Below are 23,119 nucleotides of genomic sequence, written 5' to 3'. Positions count from 1 at the left end.
ACACCCTCGATACTCTGTCCAGTGCGAGATTATTGAATAGTATACCCAGAATACGCCACCGCGCCTGTTCTGCCTTCTGCGCATGTAGGCTGACGCCAGAGCCCACGCCGATGCCTTTATAGTTTGAACCCGGCTTAACAGTACCTACCCTGTATAAATGCCAGTATGGAGTCAATTTTATTACTAAAACCACGGACGATGGAAATCGAATAAATTAATTGCGGTTTTGAATTTTCTTGAATGTGGGACAAAGGCGGATTTCAAAAGCCGTACAGACCTCGGCACACCACTATTTCGGACATTTTTAGAGATTTTGTTGCTTCATGGCGTTCTAACAATTATTGAGGGCATTAATTGTCTACAGAATTATTACAGCTATTAAGTATTAAGCTATTAAGGGGTCGAAAAAATAAATAATAATCGTATTCTCGAAGAGTTGCAGTAATAACATTACAGGCTATAGGTAGTGTCAAAATTTTCATGAAATATAACATTTTAAAATGTTTTATGAAATACATATTTCAATGAAATTTGTTTTATTTATTTTTCCATCGATTGGTTTGTCATTAGTTATTGTTTTCTTTCGTGTAATAAAGGTATTATGTAATATGTTTATTTTTCATCCAATTCTAGAAACACTGAATTTTTGCCGTGAGTCGACTCATGTTGAGCAAATACTGTACTCGATAAACGTTTGTACTCAAATGTTTATTGAATCATGATATTACATTTGAATAAATATTAAATTTGTATACACTATATGCTAATACACCATAAAATAAAATTGTTTATTATAAATGAAGATAAACCATGTTTAAAATAGAAATTAAGAAAATAAAATATAGACTGTCATCTACAGTGTTACAAACAGACTTGCAATTATAATTAATTATTATATAATTGCATTAGTTTATATTTAGTTACTTAAATAGTATAATTATTGCATCGACGTCGGAGATAAACCTGGGAAAAAAAAGTTTCTCTTTAAATAGTCGAAAACAAGACCGTAATACATTCTTATCATTAATATGTCGATCACAACACTCTTAATGCATTAATCTTGTCAATTTTTCACGTTTTTGATTTCAAACACTAGCTATAGCTACACTAAAATGGACGTAAATAAATAATATTAATTTTACGATGATAGGGGCCGACAGGCGTATCGTGTGCTCTAAATAATATTGTTTGTTTTGCGCAGCAGATAATACGGTTTGCCCCGATTGCGGATAACAAAAAAAAAAAAAGGTGATAATAACAACAATGCAACGATAGCCTGCTAAATTATACAACGACGGTGACGTATCACGTATACCAGACCACCTCCACAAACCGCACTCCACCTCCACCGTTTCGTCCATGAGATAATCGTCGGCGGCGGGGGAGTGATAAGGAAACGGCATCATCCCATCGAAGCCAAACACTGAAAACAGTGACCCGCGCGACCGCACTCCTCACGACCACAGTATCAGTTAAGGTTCCGCACAGTCCACAACACAATAGCAGCGTTGCACTTGCAGCAGCCCCGGACGCCCAGCCGACCTGAACAGTGAACATCACGCTCGAGCGTGACTACCGCCTTTGCCGTTCAGTGTTTTCTTTTTTCTCCGGTACTGCGCGTGCGTGTCTATTCGTGCGCACACCTGGCCGTGTGTTTTTCTCTGCGCGCGCGCGCTTGTGTGTGTGCGTGTGTGTGTCTTTATTGTTTGCGTGTGTTTGTGCACGGCACTTACGCCGTTTGTTTTTTTGGCGATTTTTCGCTATCAAGAGTTCGTTTTCGTCTTTTTCGTCGTCGACACCACTTCGTCGTCGTCGACATCACCGCTGCCACCGTCGTCGTTCTATAACGCCGCACCGTCGTTTTCGCGACGGTAACTGTCACGCAGCGAAACACGCCCGCGTGAACGATAGGGGTTCCCAGGGACCGGACACGCGTCGTCGTCGTCGGCACGCCGTCCTGCGGCTGTGCGCGCGCGAACGCAACCGTGGAAACCGCACGCTCTCGGAGATGTGACCGTCGGACTCGTGGCACAGCCGCAGACGCTAGCCGCAAGCACGCGGTCCAGTTGACGCTAGCCGCCGCGTCCGCAGCCGCCAGCCGCAACATGGCGTCGTCCAACACGGATTCTCCTGGTAAGTATCTTCGGCGCACCGTCGCTACCGTCCCCAAACGCCCCTCCCCCCGCATCTCACGAACCGGCACAGTCACAATCTCTCTTTGACGGTTCTGTCCGGCTGTTACTGGGTCCTATGCTGTGCATTAAACTAGGTTCACATGTTTACGATTGTTTGAAAGCCAATTCTGCCCTCATACAACATTAGTTAAGTGTGGCAGGCATAATGTGACGTCATGCAATATAATATTTTGACATTCAAGAACTTGCATGTGTATTGTTATGGTGCAAATGCGTTCAGTTAGGTTTGTGCACGTATAACACGACACAAGCGAGAAAAGCAATACTTTAAACTCTGCTTTACGCAATCATCGGCGACTAGTCTGGATGCTGATAATTTGCTTAACGGATCAATTATTTTTTCCCAACACTAGGCAGCAGGCACCTATCTTACGACTTAATTTTGTCTATTGTGGGTGCTAAATGTAAATGTTTATTTAAAAAATGTTATACTGTGACACAATATTGTCTTATCATCTGATATTATCAGACTAAGTCTGTGTTTGTCTTTCACACCTTTTAGTGCTTCCTAATTGTAATTAGCTGCCAAGTTAAATGTATCTCACTGTTAACAGGTTTGATTTTTGGTTTGCCAACGTTAGCCAGAGTTTGGATTTTATAGTATTTGCTAGTTATTATAGGATACCGCCAAAAATAGCAGAGTGAGCCATAAATTGGTGTTATGCATCAGGGACTCCAAATATTAAATTGTATTATGGTGTGTTTTGTAATTTTGAAGTTTTGGTGATACTTTTTGCTAATATTATATAATTATGCTAATATAATGCTTTATTTTGTGTTTATCCCAAGTCCTGTTTATACCACCTAATGAAAAACAGTATAATTTATAAATACATGATATAAACATAGTATTAATTTATAAGAATCCATAGAAAAAACTTACATATTTTCGTTTCATATCGGCTATATTGAATATTGTAAGTACATTTACGACTTTTTATCAGTTTTATTTAGATATTTATTTTATTTGATTAATGTTCATATTCTAGAATATAGTATCGTACTCGGTATCGTACATATTTCAGTGTTACTAATCAGTTCTCTGTATTTAAACTGTTTTTGAATTTGTTTACAATTGTTAACTCAAAAGTGTATTATTTGTTTTTATGTTTCATTTTTTTGTTGTTGCTATTTTTTAGGGAATGTTGAAGTGCATATTTTAAGGTTTTTTTTATCATAATATTATAAAGCATATTTCAGTATTTTTCAGTGCTATAAAGTCCTAACCCTGCTGACAATTGATTACTTAATTAAATAGTTTCTACTTAGGTACATAATATGAAATGATTATATTATCTCAAGTATTTGTACATATTTTGTTAGACTAACAATACCTACATAGAATTTGAATCATTTATTTTGTTAAAAAGAAGAAGCTGTGTCTAGAACATCGGGTGCCCGGCCAGACTGTAGTAAACTGGGCTCTTGGATAAATATTGGGTAACCGAGCGTTTGGTGCACACTGTCCCGGTTCAAACTTTATGAGACCGAAAACAGAAGTATAAAATATATGTACACTGTTGAGTAGTTAGTAGTTTTTTTAGTTTAAAATAGTGAATTGTTATCACATATTATACAACAATATAGAAAAATTCATAAAATAAAAAATATAATCGGTGATAATATTAATTTACGCCGACATTCATAACTAAAGACCGTATTTTGCATAAAATGCATGCTGCTATTTTCAACATAATATACATGCAGTCAATGAGTGTCCACAAATCATTACTTGATTGATTAAATATTAAAATATTATAGTGCATATTTTTACATATTCTGACGTTAGTACATGTTCTGCATATTTTTTTTATATTTTAACAAAATACCGTACAAATATACACCTAACGATCTAAAAAGGTGTTGAGAGAAAAAAAAACGGATTATAGGTATGTTTATATAATATTAATATCAAATATTTTACATCTCAAAGAATATTCGGATGCTAAAAATAGGTTAGGTTATTGTTTTTCCAATTAACATACTTCATTAAAATTTTTGTTCTTTTTCCTATTTATATTAGTATATCACCAATGTATCTACTATTTAATTTTAATAGAATATTTTTTACAATTTATCAATGATAAACAATTAAACTACAATTTAGCACATTACATTATTGTGTTACATATTTGTTATATTATATCTTACTTTTTGTTTATGAAAATTGTAATAAAACTATGATAATGATAAATTATTATAAACTATTATTACTAATGATTATCACTGCAAGATTAAAATCAAATAAAAAATGTAATAAAAATAGTAATTTTATTTTGCATGTTTTGCATCTTTTTCTTGCATATTTTGACTTTTTTAGTGCATGCTCGCATGTATATTTTAAAATTTTAAATGCATATAAATCCGGTCTTTAGTCATAACTTATAAGATAATATTAATTTAATTGAATTAAACACAATTAAAGCAAAGCCAATCCTTGGTTTGCTGCTTTGATGTACACAATCAATGTAATACCAATATAGGCAACTATCACCTAATATTCTTTTGCATTGAAAATTGCCTTTCATTAAAGTTATAATTATCTAGGTTACCAAAGTTTTAAAATTAACATACCTAAATCTCTTAAAATGTTTTTGTTATCTTATAGGTAGCATCCCTGGTAGCATAAAACTGTGATCATAGGAATATATGCAAATAACACTAAAATATTGGAGTACATTAAGAACCCCTCCTTACCATGTCCGTTATATTTGATATCTTTTTTAATAAAATTATTACCAATTTAAATAGTACCGTCTTAAGTGTAGGTACTAGGTAAAATCAAATTTTGATGCAACTTAAAAAAATAATATTACTATTTTAGAAAATGACGCCCTAGGCCTATGTCACCTACCCCTTGAATTGGGCCTGAATTTAATTAAATTCTAAGTATATGGCTGTGAATATGTAGGCAAAAGCATTCTTTTTAGTTTATTATATAGTACCAATAGCTTTCTTAATACCTTCTCTTAAATGAGTAGTTTTTGACAAAATCGATTTTGGTTTTGGTAAAACACAAAACAGTATATACTTGAAATTTTCACCAAATGTTTATATTAGTATTGTCTATGGCAAATCCATGGCACGCGGGTCCGAGGGGGCGCTCGAAAATTGGGCTGCATCCGAATTGCATGCCAAAATAAAAAATGTCCCAATTGCATGCCGTTTCCTGTAGGGGTCTGCCCAAATTGCATGCCATCTCTTAGAGGGCTTTGTCCGGATTGCATGCCATACACCATACGTTTATTGACTATGCACTTAAACAACTTCAACTTTTTTTTGGACTTTCCTAATTTTTTAAAAAAAATGCTATTATACTATTTTATTATTCAAAAAAGGATGTTTCTATATTGACATATTTTATTATTATGAATTATTATTATATATTATTTTGTTTATTTAAATTGTAATATTGTGTGCCCGAAATGTCAAAAAAAACCACCAAATTTAAAAATAATATTATTTAAAATAAACTCACTTGATTACTCTAAACTACAATAGTTTTATTTAACTAATTGTCTTTGTTGTCGATGAAAAAAAAAATAGTTTTATTTTATGATTCTTATTCACAGTGTCACCTTCTACAATATTTATATGTTTTATTGTAATGTAACCAAATCCCAATCCTCCAGTTGAAAAGTAAGTTATTTTTTCGGATATACCCCTCTAAGAGACTGCATGCAATTCAGACGACCCGATTTATATTTATTTTTTTGGCATGCAATTTGGATGCACCGGAAAATTGTAACTATTTTATATTATAAGACCTATAATAATCTAAACTAACCTTTTTATACTAATACATTAATTATATAATCAAATTAAAGTGTAACAAATATAATATTATTAATATTTTTTTCATGGCACGCTCCAAAAAAAAAAAAAGAAGCTAATTACGAATTTTGGGCACACAGTGTTTAAAAGGTTTGCCATCCCTGGTCTATACCTATGCTATTAAAATATTAAGATTATTTGACTAAGGTTTGAAACGAAATTGGATTTGTTAAAAATCGAAATTGAAAATAATAAACACTGATATTGAAAACCAAAAATCAAATTAGAAAAAATAAATACCTATACCCAAAACCCAAATCTATATAAAAAAAAAAATACCGATTTCCAAAATAGAAATCTGAAAAAATATTTTGGTTTCAAGTCCTGATTTTGACGGTCTTTGAGCTATTTATAGCCATAAGAAAAGTTTGACTCATTAGTTAATTTTAACTTATTGTCAATAAAATTTTTTTTTCTGGATCATATTTTAATGAACTTAACTATACTAAAGCTTTTCAGTATATTGTGAGTGATTGCTCTTCACTTTAACTGAATTTTCAACCTACTGTAATTTTTGTTGATTTTAAGGCGCCAATTCACACGTTTTTAAAGTGCGTTTGGCCAGGTGTTTATGATTAAGTTTTGCAGATTTCATCTAGCACAAAGTTGGTGGCGAAATAGTCTCCTTGAAACATAGGATGAGCAAGATACATTATTTTCTCCTAATATTTGGGCTGAGTTTGCAGTGACCACAAATCGCACCACTAATAATAGTTGTAAAAGATTTCATGCAAAATTAAATGCTAGTTAAATTGTTGTTAATTTTTTTTTAGAGGTATATTTTACACGTCAAAGCACAGATCACATATCCTCATGAACATTTTTTTTTTTTGTAATATTTGAAACAGCTACTCTTTGTTAATTGTTGATAAACGATTTTTGACATTTTCTCACTGTTTACTGAAATATTGCACTATATACTGGTTTACACATATCCATCGGTAGTAATAAATATAATTCAGGTACAAAATCATGTAGTAGTGACGATTTGGAAATTTTTGGTGTTTGAAATTATTAGGCATAAAGCTATATATTATATAGAAACTCACTTTGGACGATAACAAAACGTGGAACACAACTGCAATTAGTGATATTGTTTTATACCTTTTTCGGCCCCTACGGTGTTTTATATTTATTTGTCATGGGACAAGGCTGATACGACGAAAAGGCACAGTAATCAAAATATCTAGATCTAAAAGAATCCCACTGCCCTCCGCCACGAGCGAAAATCGACTATTCCCGGTCAGTTGTTGTGGTATAGGCCTACCATTGCAGGACGTTTTGATCCATTAATTAGTCGTGTCGAGAACGTTAAAATATTACAAAAAAACCCAAATATGCAATAAAGACATGATGAATAAAAGTAAAATTTTAACAAATATGCAAGATAAAATTGATAAAATTTGAATTCTTTGAGTGATGAAACAACTTCTATAAACATCCGCTCTCTAGTTATTACTATTGTAATTTTAATTGAATTCCATAATTAAAGATAGGTCATAATAATTATTAAAATTGTGTATAATGTGTGTACAATATCGTAGTAAGCCTTTGAAGTTCAAATTTTGAATAACTTTGACAAAAACACAAACTTAAACAAACTATTTTGCAAGTAGTTGAAAATTTATAAATTGTTAATGCTTGAGAATTGAATACAAGGTTACTTGTAAGAAGTTTATGCATGCACGTAGCTAATATTCATAACAGGGTGGCCTAATTATGGCCAATACTTTTACTCCCCCCTTCCTACCACCACCAGATAGTAATTTAATTATGTTTAAATTATTTATAGCATAATTTTGGATTATTATGAATATAATATCCAGTACAATTAAATAAGTAGATGTTATGATTCTAAATTTAAATAAACAAAAAAATTAGATAATATTTATCTTTATTTATATTTATATATATTAAAGGGAAAAGCCTTTTACAACAATTTAACACAAAACAATTAAAATTTAGATACAATATAAAAGTTTAAACATGATGATGATTCATTTTATAAATCTTATATAATAATATAATGCATATGAATAGTAAGTATAAATGTATTAAATTTAGGTTAAATATCTGAAAGGCTTGAGTATCTTTTTAAACACTAGTAAAATTAAGTTGGGTGTTGAGCTCCAGTTCTTTAATTAAATTGTCTATATTTGATTCTGAATCGCTATTGCTATAACAAACATAGACATTTTCAAATATGTTTTAATTTTTTTTACTCAATTATTTCAGCCTTGGATATTTCAACAATATATTGGAGTAGCCATCAGGGTGGCCTGTAAATATTATCCACCCCAAGCCACTCCTTAGCTGATTTACATTTTTAAGCCTTAGTTATAAATATTGAAAACTTTAACATTTAACTACAAAATATTTAGCATATTCAGTAAATATAATCACTTTTTGAGACAGTAAAAATGCTTCATTTTATACTTTTGCATACTTTCTTGAAATAAAGTGAATCTAGTTGTTATTAGAGGAGGGAAAGAGGTTCCAAAGTAAATAACTCTTGGTAGTTTCCTAATGCACCAGAAAAATCAATTTCTAAGCATTTTTTATTCAAATTTAACAATATCACAAAAATCTTTTTTTTTTAAATTGTCATTATGGCTTGATTGGTTTAGATAGTTAGGTTGAATTAAAATTACTGCTAGGATCTTGTCCTATCCCTTTTATTTGACTATTTTTAGCACTGCTGATGACATCAAAATTGGATTTTGTTTTAGGTACAATTTATAGATGGATAGAGAGGAAGCCACTAACAGAAGCAGTTATATGGACATCTAGAGAAAAATTTTGGTTGATGACATCTGCATGTCATTATGGGACTCATGATTGGTAAATATAGATAGTATAAATAGTCACACGAGGGTTTTGAAATTATTTCAAATAGAAATTAAAAAGTGAAAAAAAAAGAAGTTTTTCTTATTTATTGAATTCTATACAGTTGTATTAATTATATTGTTTCTAGGAAATCAGTTGCTCAAGTAGTTCGAAATGCGGGAGAACCGTATAGGCCTCGAGAATGGTATACACCAAAAAGCTGTGAATGCCAGTTTAAAATTATTATATCTAATAGTAGCAAGGAAGTAAAGTCATTGCCCCTTAATGATATGCTGGAACACATTGCTGATGGCTTAAAAATTGGTAAATAAATAGTTATATTTTATTGTACTTCATAAAAATTTTATGGAAGTGTTATGAACTTATGAATTATGTTTAAAATTAATTTTTTTTATTGAACATAGATTACATGCGAGATGCTAATAAATCAAAAGATGCTTTAAAATCAAAGTACTGTAATTTATTCAGTGTTTTGAATCGTGTAAAACAAGGCAATTTGTCAAGAAATGAAGTTGTTAGCCTTTATTCACAAGCAAGAAGGTTGCTATTGTTTATTTCATAGTACACAGTTAGTATATTATATACCTTATTTTTTTTTTTGCAGAAATGAAATTGAAGGTAAACAATATATGGATCAACTTATGACCAGGCAAAATGCTAGCTTAGCTTCTGAAAATTCCAGTTCTGGGTTGATAGAAGAGGTAAAAAGAAAAATACACATATTTAATTAATTATTTATGAAGTGTTCAAGTGAAATAATTGTAGCTTTTGTGAAATTAAAAATAACACTGGCACTTAGCACTCATTGTTTAATATACTAACTATACTAAACAATAAGCTATCATATGATCTTAACTCTTTGAAAATGTTAAATCCCGTCTATAATCATGGTACTAGTGATGTTACGAACCCTGATTTTTCGAACTCGAACCAAACCGAACTTTTCAAAATATTTTATCGAACTCAAACCGAACATTAAAAAAGTCCAAAGGTTAAAAATGTACTATTCATTTATTGTTTACTATTTAGTATTTATTATAAACTAATGATTATCTTATAAAATATAAAGTTATTAAATAAACATTAAATAATAAAAAGTATTAACAATGGAAATTACAATTTATTTTTATAAATACATAAATATTAATTATTAAATATTCAAGTATACTCATGATTTAGGTTTAGAAATAAATAAATAATTTATTTATTTTATAAATTAATAATTAACTATCAAGTATTAACTACTTCTTGCTAGTTGCTACTATTTCTTATTATTTTTTATTTACATTTTGTATCAAATTTTAAATTATATAATTAAATATTAATTTAAATATTGCATGTAAGAACACCAATTTTTTAACCGGTTTAGGTGATAGCCTTTGTCTTCGAGCTGTAACCACTTGTCCTGCTTTGGAATGAATAAATTCTCTACAATAAATATATTATTTAAAAACTTATAAGTTTAAAGTCAGTATCAGTATAAACTAAAGAATAAAGTATTAACTAAGGACGGTATAAACGGTACGATAGATGATACTACAAAATACAAATGTTCACTGTTTAGTGACGACTAAAGATAGAAAAAAAACCAGACCGTTGAAAATATTGGGTGCAGCAGTAATATCAGTTATTACATAACAATTTATATTTTATAATATAAAATAATATTAGATAAAATATTATTAATAAGCCACAGATATTAAAATTGAAAACAACCAAACAATCTATTTTTGTATCTAGGGTTTTCATAACCAGACCCCCCTGCACCGTCTGGCGTAGGAAAGTTGTATCACGGTGGGCTCGGTGAAACGCGCGGTATGGGGGTATGCCGTGCCGCCGCCGGTTGCAACTCGCAATAAATAATAATAATTATTAATTACTATAATAATGTTGGATCGTCTGATCGTCGACTTGTTTTCTCTGGATCGATTGTCGAACTGAACTATTAGGTATTTGGTTTGGTTTGACTATTTGCAATTTTTAGCTCGGTTCGGTTCGAAAATCGAACAGTTCATAACATCACTACATGGTACGTTATTAAAAATGTGATTTTCTGAAAAATTCTTTCTTGTATGTATAAAATAAGATTCAAATATCTCATAAATAAAAATAGTATTTAAAAAAATTTGGTTAATTATATTTATATTTATGTCAATATTATAGCAGCCAATTAAATGGAATACGCCATCCGCACCATTATTAACGAGTCTTCTAAGATCTCGTAATACTATACCAGTTAATAGGACTGCCACTAATATTGCTTCTTTATTACAATCTCCTGGCGGCACATCAAGGACTAGATCTGGAAAATTATTACCATTAACTCCTAGCATTAGAACTACACAAGGTAAATTTGGATTTGTTGTTATCTTTTATTTAATGATTTGTTAGACGACAATATCTTTTATACATTTTTAGGAACTCCTACACTTTCTAAACTCCTCGAAGCTCCAGCAAATCCTTATATACCAAGTCCACCACAATCAACACAGAAGAATAAGTTAAGTAAGTGTAAAAATGTTTACAATGAAAATATTTTGGCCAGTTATTAGTGTATGATAATACACTATTATAAATAGTTTTCTTGGATTAATACTTAAAATGTTTTTTTGTCTTTAGGTGAAGTTGGAACAGAAAGGCTTGCTGCTAATACTTCTAGAAAAGTAAGTTAACAATTATGTGATTTAAAATAACATCAAACTAGTGTAATTTGTTTTAATATTTGCTTCATAAAATCATTTCTATGTCTGACTGTCATTTTAAAGTTCTATAGGTATGAAATCTGATTACATCATATTATTTTTCAATATATTACAAATAGATATCATTTTTTTAGATGAAATATATTTTTCATATAAATTCATTTGAATATTTTGATTATTACATGAGATAATAAAATAATTTAAATTTAACCCAATGGTAATATAGTTATATTACCTATATATTTTAGGAAGTCAATATTTTATTCAAGTATAAAATAAATATATTATAATATTTATTAATTATAAACTATTTATATTATATTAGTTTTTAATGTATATAAGACTTAACAAAATTGTACAATGCAATAATAATTTAAAAGCATTTAAATCGTATCTTTATAAAAGTTAAGAATATATTTTTGTATGTGGCGATTCTATTTATTTTCAATAATAAACTCGTTTTATCGTGTTAAGGGTGGGCCTTTTTAAAGGGGTTGAACATGGTCAACATCTTTTAATGTGTATGTGAGAGTGCTGTAGTGTGTGTGTGTGCTTGTAAATAATCATTGGTCTGCATGACGTGATAATTGATCATTAAGGTTGAGAAACTAAATATTTTTGTATCGCGTTAGGTCACTCATCAAAATGTGCCTGTTTGATTAATATGTACTCCGGAACGACTGTGGAAGGTACTAAAAGTGGAAGAAAAATTCTCTCAGTAGTATTGACCTTAAAACTTTAATTATTAAAATATTCTTAATCCTCTTCTAGATTTTGTGGGAAGTATCTGGTTATTGTTTTGTTTATTTATTAATTTTTTGTAAAAAATAAACATTAAGTGGATTGCAGCTTCTTTTTTAAATTTTTTGACCAACAAGCTGTGGCAAATTGTATTGATTCTTTACCAATTATCTATGTTATTTGTTAAGTTGATTTTCGATTTAAAAGAACTTTAAAATTGAGATATTATGTATTTTTGAAATTCTGTGAAATAATTTCATTATACTTATATTTATTTTGGACACATCAGATTTGAAATTGTGATAGCAATTCTTCAATAGCCTAATTTAGAAACTCGCATATTCAATATTAATTTTGAAATTTCAATCAAACTTTAAGAAGTAGGGTTAATTTTCTACCGCTTTTAGTAGTTTTTAATTATGCAAACAAAAATGTATTTCATTTTCCGCCATGTATTGATAGCCTGCAAGAGCTTAAAATTATGACAAATAAAACACTAATGTTAATTTGCTATTTGGACATTGACTCAGCCTAAATGTGCATGTCATATGAATTGCCTAAATATTATTCCTTAAAACATGCTATGCTCAAGCCCCTTTAAACAAGCAAAACAAATGATAATGTTTTTCCTTTATAACAAAAATATGAGCTTACCAATTTAAATATTTTTTGAAACCGTTAATTTTTCTTCCACAAATATGGAAGAAATGCATGATAAATCAAACCGCTTTCAACTACCTTAACATTCTCTTATTTTATTCAATACAAATACAAATTAACATGTGAATATTTTCATAGGAGAACTCGCAGTCAACATCATTAAATAGAGGACGAGTAGATAATATGACGACACTTGGGTCTTTTAATCAAGTCAATAAATCTGATTTATCAGCTACAAAAAAACAGACATCTAAAAGCCCGGTTTCAGTAGTTAAAAATGTATCAAAAGCAAATTCAAATGTTGTTAATCTATTAAGTGACAGCGACACCGACGAAGAAACTAAAAATACCAGTCTTAAAAGTTCGCTTGGAGATAAAAAAGATATTAGTAGTAGACTTGAACCTAGAGCAACAAGAAGTCAAACTAGAGCAGAAGGCAGTTTTAAACAATTTAATACTAAACTGTCTGATGGAAAAAAAGAACGTGAAAACTTGCGACAACAAAGTGGAGGATCTCAAATTAATGAAACTCAAATAATTGACGATGATCTGATTGATGATTTAGACCAAATTGAAGTTGAACCATTATCATCCGTTCAAGATGAAATACAATCTCAAACTCCTTCTAAAATGACACGATCTTCCTTACAAAGACTTCGTCTATTAAGCCCGGGAGATAATTTATTGACAAATACTAAAGTTAATAATAAAGAAATAAGTAATAAAATGTTGGAGGAAATATCAGCTAACTTTGTTTTAAATTCCACTTCAAAAAGTATAGCTCCAGGGTATAAATGCTTGTTGGGTCTACCCGACGACCCTAGATCTGAAAGTCTGATTCCTGTAGATAGGAGTGCTTGTAAAGAGGCCATTATGATACGTAAAGAGAGCCAACTTGCACAAAATACATTAGCTACATATAATGGTAAATTATTAAAACAAAAAGGAATAATTGAAATAAAAGCAGGAAATATAAAGTGCGTTGATAGTAGAAATGATTCAAAATTATTGTCATATAACAACCAACCTATTGTAGTAGTTAATAAAATCAAAAAACCATTTAACATTCAATTTGCTTCAGAGCAGAGGAATAAAACTGATGATATTGAAGTCTCAAACACTGATGTTAAAAAACCTATCAGATTAAATAATAGTTCACAAAATGTAGTTGAATTAATTGATAGTAATTGTTCATTAGCTGCCGATGACGTTATTGTTATTGATGATGATATAAACATTAATGAAGATAATAGAACAACAATGAAAACTAAGGAGTTAATAAGTAAAGGTGAATCAAAAACCTTGCCTTCAACTATTTCAAGTAATTTAAAATCAACTGTACATCAATTAGATGATAAAAAAAATAAAAATGATAAATCCCCATGGAATATGTTTGGGAAGACCCAAACTATTTCGGATACTACAAAAAAACATAGTCACCAAGATAGTGCATCTAAAAGTGGAACTAATAGTAACATAAACGAGTCTAACAACCGTTTCATTAAAGAACTAGATTTTGATTTTGATCAATCGATCTCTGAATTATATAATGGCGTTGATGCAATTGTTGAAATGCACTCTTTTGACAATGAAGAATTAAATTCTTTGATTGAATGTGGTTCGTTAGATAGTAATGATACTGAGGAACGAATTGATTCAGTTGGTGCGGATCAAGGTGATTCTTCTGTGAGTGAAAGTGATTCAACTATTGGAGCATTTGATACCTTTGCTCAGATCACTAGAGTACGACAAAAGTCATTTACTCCTAAAAACAATAAATTAGATATCAAGGATTTAAAGACTACAAACCAAGAAGTAAAACATTTAAAAGAGAATTTCTGTCAGTCTGAAGAAATTTATGATGATCAAACCTCTACAGCATCATCGGTCTCTGGAATACCTATTTTAAAGGGTGTTTTATCTGATGTTATGAGTCAAATTGGTTTAGATAGTGTTGCATCCCATGAAGTACTACCTAGTACTGATGTTGTTGAAATAAGCAGTGACGAGGAAGTGATGGTAGATGTTCCAAAAGCACATCCTTTAGATGTCAAGCAAATTCAAACACGAGAAAAAGAAGTGAAGTCCTATAAATCTCTAAAGAATGACGATGAATTGATAAAAATACATGAAATAGAAGCTAAAATGTACAAAGGAATTAACATGAAACAAGGATCTAACACCATTAAACCATCAAATCTTGAAATGCCACAATGTATCGTTGTTAAAAATCTTACATCTGATGCTATTAGAACACCATGTAATAAAATACTAGAATTTAAGGAAGATATTGCTCAGAAATACGACAATCAGGCTATTGAAATGACGTTTGTCTCAAATACTGTTAATATAAGGAAAGATAATGAATCATATGAGGCTGAAGTCAATCAACCACAGGAAATAACAGTTAAAATTGCCAATGAAAAATTAATTAAAGAAACTGAAAAAATGAAAAAAGAAGGTAAAGAAAGCGAAGAAAGAAAAAAAAAAGATGAGGAAAGAAAGAAAAAAGAAGAAGACAATGAAAGAAAGAAAAAAGAAGATAGCGAAAGAAAAAAAAAAGAAGAAGATGAAAGGAAGAAAAAAGAAGATGATAGAATGAAAAAAGAACTTGAAAAGAAACGACAATATGAGTTATTTGTAAGAAAGAAAAACGAAGAGGAAAGAATTAACAAAGAAGATTACGAAAGAAAGAAAAAAGAAGAAGAAGAAAGAAAGATTAAAGACTTACAAGAAAAAATGAAATTAGAAGAACAAAAGAAACTCGAGAGAGAAAAAGAAGCCGAAGAAAGAGAAAATGAAATAATTAGAGAAAAGTTAAAAGATTTCCGCAACGCTATGAGAGCTGATTTATTTAAAATGCCAATGAATGCAGTTGTTAAAGAAGAACCTATAGATGAACCTATGGATTATTTTCCTCCTGGCTTTTATGCACACAGCAGTGGACGATTAATTAAGGAAGAATTAATAGATGAACAAATGTTCGATGAACAAATAGTACATGAACAATTAATACACGAACAAGTAGTACATGAACAAATAATAGATGAAGAAATAATGAATGAGGAAATAGTAAATGAAGAAATAATAAATGATGAAATAATAAATGAAGAAATAATAAGTGAAAGAATAGTAAATGAAGAAGTCATTGATGAAGATTGTTTTATAGATGATGAACTTAAAACGCAATCATGTGATGATGACGATTTATCTTTGAAAACGGATTTAATGAGTCATATAGAACCTACTGATAGCAGAGATCTCGAATTACAATCTATAGCAGAAGCTTTGAAACTCCGAAACAAAATAACAAAATATAAAAATAGTGAAGACTTGAAATGTAATAGAGAAATAAAAATAACAGCAAGGGATGTTCAAGTGCAGAGAGGATATATTGGGTGCCAAAGAAAAACTATTGAACAGCAATCTTATGTGGCTGAGGTATCTAAAAAACAAAGAGCTGTGGAAACTGAAACACAACAAAAATCTAAGGAAGAAAATGAACTTATATCTGGAGCACTTAAAGAATATAAAATTAGAAGAGCAAAAGAATATGAATTATTAAGTATAGAATTAGCTGAAAATATTGAAACAAAAAAATCCAAAGAAGCTGAATTAAGAATAGTTGAAGAAACTGCATTAAAAGGAATAGATAAGAGAAGTTTGAAAAAATTGAAAGAACCAGAAAATAATCAATCGGTTGGGCATACAAATGTCAATTTGTCAAAAAATTATGTAGTTCCTCCTGTACATTTTAAGAAAAAAAACGATTATGTAGAAACTGATACTAATATAGAACAAGGATTGATTGAAAGTAAAAAAGCGGCAACAAATATTGAAACATTTAATGTAAAAGAACGTGGAATAAAGAAGTTAGTGGGATCTGAAGGGAAAAGCACTAAAGGAATAGAAACAATTTCAACCGAAGCAAAAATGATCACTAGGACAAGGGGACTTAAGGGCGAAGAAAAGCTTAAAGAATCAAATGTTTCTAAAAATATGTCTACTAAACTACGATCACAAATTAAATTTCCTGGGTCCTCAATGTCTAGTGCAAGTCCAACTAGTGAGGAAAATCCACCCATTCCTAGTTATGAGTATAAAAAACTAACCAAAAATACAGATGATACTAGTAAACGCAATAGCATTTCAAACACATTATATGATAATAAGAACAATAGAGATTTAAACATTGACTCTAATGTCATTGTTAGAAAAGAAAATTTGAATCGTGAAGTTATTGGTATTCCAAGAACTCGTACTCGTTCCTCATCTTTTAAGCAAGTTACAATTTCAGAAACTAGGTCTTCTAAGAAAGACCAAAATAATGGTGCAGCTGTCATTCCAAAAGAAACGGTGGGAACAAAGACCCTAGTTTCAACTTCTACACACCCCGATCATCGGACTACAAGATCGAAAAGTCCCCCAAAAACTATTTTAAATAAACATACATTTGATGATGGTGGTAAAACATTGGTTATCCCTGTAGTAATGTTAACTACAAGTGAAATTCCACTTCACAAAATACAGCAACGATCAGTTACCAGCTTTATTAAGCAACAAGAAATTAAACCGTAAGTAAATTACCCCAATTATAATATAGGAGTTAATGTTAATAATAATAAAAAAAATGTTTAAATTTCATATTGCAATTATGTTTTGTTTGATAGAACACATGACCAAAGTCAAAAACAAGTTGTAACTGCAAAGCAGTTAGTTAAGTCGCCTCCTAAGAAACGAGGCCGCAAACCTCGAATTAACATTCAAAATAAAAAACTTCAAGAGTCTTATAGGTATGATAAATATAATTAATAATTGTATTGTGTACAGATGGCTTATATAACAAAATCGAGAATTTATTAAAACAATTTGTTGAATTTTTATTTAATTTGTGGTTCTTCTTGTGATAAACAAAAACATAACAATGTATTAGTTTACATTTATTGCTAATATTCATTTTAACAAATTTTTAATTTTCAAATCTTGATTTATTTATTTTATAAATCTTTCTGATGTATACCTCAGCCTTAATGTACTCCTATTTTTAATTAAGTTGATGTGTAATTATTGGATCATCATAATCTTTTCTTCATTGAAATTACATATATTGCGGGTCTATTACTTTATAACTTCTTAAATTTTATTTTACATTCAAATATTATTTAGTTAGTTTTTCCATATTTATATGGGTAATGTTGATAGTTATGAATTCTAGAGATAGAAAACAACTGATAAATGTAATAACATTTAATATTAAGAGGACATCACCACCCGTATGTTTTGTCTCCATCTTACACTCATTTGACATACCAAATTTTCTTTCACTAGTTTCAATAGTGGGCTGGTAGTTTTAATAATAGGCCAATTGACTCTTTTTCAAATTTAAATTTACATTATGTTAATTTCAGCAGTAAAAACATCATCATAAAAACAACATCTCAAAGTGAGGCAAAAATGAGCACATTGATAAAAGTATGTTATCTATTTAGAAATTTAAAATGTATTTATTTATTTTAAATGATTTTCTATAGGAGATAGAACCTTTGGCTAAAAGAACCAGAAGGAGTCTTGGGCTACGTGGGTTTAAAAATAATTCCACAAATAAGTAAGATACAATTTTATGTTAATTTTTGATAAAATATTTTATTATCTTAATGGGGGTTATTGATTCTATATTATAAATATTAAGTTTTTTATTTTTTTCCCCATGTTTTTTATATAGGCAGTTAGATCATTCTCAGCCACATTCAACTGCAGTTCAGCCTTATTCAACCGAAGTTCAGCTATATTCAACTGCAGTTCAGCCATATTCAACCACAGTTCAGCCATTTGAATATAAAGGAAAATTTGGAAAGATGGAGTAAGTTGAATTTTTATGTTAATTTTTATTAAAATTAATTTTATTACTCTTTAAGATTATGTTAAACCTGCTTGTGTCTTTGTGCTACACACATATATTACAGTAAATCTATGTTCCAAATTTTTACTACAGTGCATTTATATTTAGTAACTTCATATTAGAGCAAATCATTGAATTCATAGATGTGATTGATCCATTGATGATATCTAAATTTGCTCTTATATTATCTATTAATAACCATAGTCAGAATTCAGTATATAGATTTGTTGTGATACATTTATACTATATGTCAATGTCAAAGGTGGGTAACTGGCGGTCCGCAAGCCTTTTTTATCGGGCCCAAACCACATTTTTAAATTACATCATACAATTTTAAAGTTTATCGTCTATACTCTATAATCTATTTAACATCAATTAAAGTTTATATTTTGAATGAACTTTTGTTTTTGCTTTCTATTCTCTGGCCCGCTAGATTTTAATTTTCTAAACATTTTCCCTCTAGTAACTTTGAGTCTCACATCCCTGCTACATGTGACAAAATAACACATCAAGTATGTCATCTGTTTTCATTGCTTTTATTGTATTATATGTTTATACAGGAAGTCTTGGTGATTTAATAGTTTTAAAACAAAGAGAATAAAAAATAATTATAAACTATTAGTTCCTATATAATAAATCTATGTACTGTATATAGCATGGTTGGGTAGATAGTATAATATTGGCTCCATTGCTTCTATGTAAAATTAGTCTTCGGGATAATTGACCAACAGACGAAAAATGTTTAGTTTCCCAGTTATTTTATTACCCTAGAACATTAGTATTTAAATATGAGAGAATTTTATATTAACTATAATGTTTAGTTATGAAGATGAACATACGTATTTTCCGTTTTACTTGGTAACAATGCAAATACCATTGTTCACATTTCTGCAAATTTGTAGTTTTTTTTTGAGTGGAGAATTATTAATAATAGTTTATTTTCTATGGGACACTGTTTGTTAAAATTCAATCTAAAAAAAAAAATATTGGTATGCCTAGAATAAACGTGTGACATCACTGGGCCAGGATCAGCATAATCCCTTATCTTATGCTTGTAAAAGTTGATCGCTTTACACAATGATTTACCAACCTAAACATTTTATTTTTGATGTTTGACTTATGTAGATATATGTGATATTTTGTGCTTAAGACGATAGAAGTATCAGACTTTCAATTTAACCTTTGGTTTTTTTTTTATTAAAAATACTAAATTTATATGACTCATATATTAAACCTCTTAAAAAAACTCCACATACATAAAATCAAAAAACTATAAATGTTTGTTCGACAATCAATTATTCTAGCAACCAATTGTATACGCAGTCAATCCGCCGTGATTATGTATAGTATACATTGTTATTACTTATATTATAACTTATAGTATATATATTTGCTTATAATATTATTTTCCTAACACTTATAAAATTTGTTAAGAAATATATCTTAAAATATATTAAATTGCCAATTGTTTGTAGAATGGATTAATGAAATATGTATTAGTCTCTGACTTACCAAGTTCTATTTAATTGTTATTGGAAGTATTAAAACATTATTTTTTAAATTATTTTCTGTATAATTAAATAACAATTTTATTTGTTTATCAAATTTCACTCAGTGTGAGTCTAGTCATCAATTATCATAAAATAATGTATTGTTTTTATGGATCTCGTAAAATTATCAAACAAATTAATGATATTATAAAGTCTACATTTTATAGATTTTGAAGATTAAGTTCTTATTATGTGACTGAATAAATAGTTGTCTGTCTTCTATATAAGTTATTAAATTATTTGATATGTCATATGTTAATAACAGTTTTAAAATGAAAAAGATTTTTAGCATTTAAAGGTATAAACATACATAATAATTTATAGAATGATTATATATTAATATTTCAAATTATTTGAAGTTCTATATTATGTTTTTAGAATATATATGTATATATTATATAACAGGGGTCGGGAACCTGCGGCTCCAGAGCCGCATGCGGCTCTTGTTAATGCAACCTGCGGCTCTTTGGATAATTATCAATATAGACATATCCGTAAAATATAAATTATATTATACGTTATTATAACGACAATAATTCTGATTTTCTCAATAGTTATTTATTAATCTTATCGCTAAAAAAGTTGTTCAAACCTGTGCGGCTCCCTGGATATCATAGTTTTGTATTTTTTTAAAAGAATGGCTCTTTCCTACGAAAAGGTTCCCGACCCCTGTTATATAACTATGTTTAATTACTGTAAATTTATTTTTTTAGTTTTATTAAAAAAAGACAATGCGTGACGATTATGAAATTTATTTATGACAAGATATGTGAAGATTTAAAAACTATTACAATTCTTAACGAAGAAGTTATGAGTGTTTCTTCACAAGTGCATGTGTTAAGATGGTGAGCATATTTAAAAACCTAGTTAAAAGTCTTAAAATATATGAAAGCAATTAATTTTAATCATTATTTATTAGTTTAAACTTAAAAGTAATGGTTAATACTTGTATCATCATATAATTCTATTAACTTGGGTTTTTTTCTTTTATTGTAGTTTTCTCTGTGTTATATTTTTACAGGATTTAATATTCTGATTAAAGCAAGTCTATAGTAAAATGTTGTAGTTTAAAATAAATGAAATTGATATTACATAATGTATTGATGTATATGTATTCTAATTATGTTTTAATTTAATAACATTGTTTTTGAATTACTTATTTCAATTATTATTTAATTAATTCTAATTTAACTTATTGTTTGAGTGATAAATGGATCATGCATCTAAATATTGAAGGATTGAAGGATGAATTGTTATTATTTTGATTTACTTGTTTATTTTACAGTCCAGTTGACTTACATGATATTAATAGATTTATCATTTCTGGACAATTAATAAGACTTGGCGACCTTATGGTAAATCTTATGGTCTTGTCGTACAATGCTGCAATGATGAACAAGTCTACCTCTATAATTTCTAGAAGAGCTTATAGATTTCAATTGGATCTTAAAAAGAAGTATCAGGTATTACATATTTTCTCATAAATATTGTATTAAATGTTTAATATTTATGTTTTGTTTGTCTGTAGAAACTTTTAAAAGCAGTTGGTGAACATGATTCTGACTTTCAAAATGTGCCTGTATTATGTACCTCGTTGGGTATAAAAGACTATTCTTCTTTTAATGTGAAATATACTGAAGACGATTTGGAAGAAATTCATCAGTTTTTTACTCTTAACAAAAAATCATTTAATGATATGGAATATGATTATTTTGATTCTTCTAGCTGTGAGTCCGCTGATTCTGATTGTGATACTGAACCACCTAAAAAGAAAAGAAAAATAAACATGTCCGATTCTTTTAGTTCCGAAAGTGAATAAAACTCTTTTGATAAACAGAATTTTAATAATTATCTCATATGCCCTTTGTTTAATATATATTGTTTTATTAATAACTATAATTTGTATTCATTGTTTTCATTAATAATGATTTTTTTATAGACATTTCTTTTAAAATAAAATTATATTGCATCTAGTTTTATAAATTATATAGTACCTATCTCTAGTTTTATTTTTCTTTGCTCAAGTCTTAATTATTTTTCACATAAACTTGCAATTTAATCTTTATTCTTTACTCATTCAACTCATGGCATTTTCTACAGTGGTATTTTGATAGAATGTTCTGTGTGCTCTTGTACATTTTAAAATTATTAGCAATAGTGATCAGTTCTAGCAAAAAACGTTATAACTAAATAATATAATGTTTAATGTTGAAAAATATTCCGTAAAACAAAAGTTTTAAAACAATAATTCAAATTAAATTATTATTCATAAAAAAAAAGAAATTGCTGTTTACGACTCAGATATCTGTATAAATATAACACAGTTTTAATTAATATTTTATAATTTCTAAATAAATTTGAATGATACCTTGGAAAATTTGCTATATTCGTTTATACCAAGAATATGATATACTTATTAAAAATTCATTTTACCGACTGAGAGATTCATACTGACAATAATCATATTTCAAATTATCTTTTTAATATTATTATTTGATTGTATTTGAAAACATTAAAAATAAAAATAATAATCAGTACCTTTAAGAGCAAATAATTGGATCTGTTTTTTTTTTTTTTATAAACATGTTTTTCAAATTAAAGTTATTTAACTTGGACAATTTTTTTTTGCAACAAATTGAGTGTTGTCAATGTAATGATAATGTTTCCTTGAGAATTTTGATTTATATGATT

At 29.1% G+C, this 23,119-nt stretch overlaps 1 protein-coding gene across 3 annotated transcripts; it reads left to right on the top strand.

Moving 5' to 3' along the window:
- Window positions 1–1,452: 1,452 nt before the first annotated feature.
- On the top strand, window positions 1,453–22,344 carry LOC111030861 (reticulocyte-binding protein 2 homolog a-like). Of its 3 annotated transcripts, none has more exons than XM_022310561.1 (16): window positions 1,453–2,133; window positions 8,759–8,870; window positions 9,004–9,179; window positions 9,281–9,416; window positions 9,481–9,577; window positions 11,043–11,223; window positions 11,295–11,381; window positions 11,496–11,539; window positions 13,118–17,553; window positions 17,650–17,772; window positions 18,388–18,451; window positions 18,511–18,584; window positions 18,702–18,839; window positions 21,142–21,273; window positions 21,714–21,891; window positions 21,957–22,344. In XM_022310561.1, the coding sequence occupies exons 1-16, from the start codon at window positions 2,106–2,108 to the stop codon at window positions 22,245–22,247; spliced, it is 6,297 nt and encodes a 2,098-aa protein (XP_022166253.1). In that variant the 5' UTR covers window positions 1,453–2,105; the 3' UTR covers window positions 22,248–22,344. The 3 variants fall into 3 exon arrangements, with proteins under 3 accessions (XP_022166253.1, XP_022166254.1, XP_022166252.1); XM_022310562.1 differs by having other exon boundaries at window positions 11,040–11,223; window positions 18,391–18,451; XM_022310560.1 differs by having other exon boundaries at window positions 1,454–2,133; window positions 11,040–11,223.
- Window positions 22,345–23,119: the final 775 nt, after the last annotated feature.

This window comes from Myzus persicae, unplaced genomic scaffold (genome assembly GCF_001856785.1).
Source record: "Myzus persicae strain clone G006 unplaced genomic scaffold, MPER_G0061.0, whole genome shotgun sequence".
In the NCBI taxonomy this organism is placed as follows: Eukaryota; Metazoa; Arthropoda; class Insecta; order Hemiptera; family Aphididae; genus Myzus; species Myzus persicae.
Note: the sequence above shows the minus strand (reverse complement) of the source record. Positions and strands in the feature narration are given on the sequence as shown.

Coding starts and splice junctions, on each gene's coding strand:
- LOC111030861 (XM_022310560.1), top strand. CDS start 2,106: ATGGCGTCGTCCAACACGGATTCTCCTG. Junction 11,224..11,294: donor TAGCATTAGAACTACACAAG/GTAAATTTGGAT, acceptor ATACATTTTTAG/GAACTCCTACACTTTCTAAA. Junction 21,892..21,956: donor ATCTTAAAAAGAAGTATCAG/GTATTACATATT, acceptor GTTTGTCTGTAG/AAACTTTTAAAAGCAGTTGG.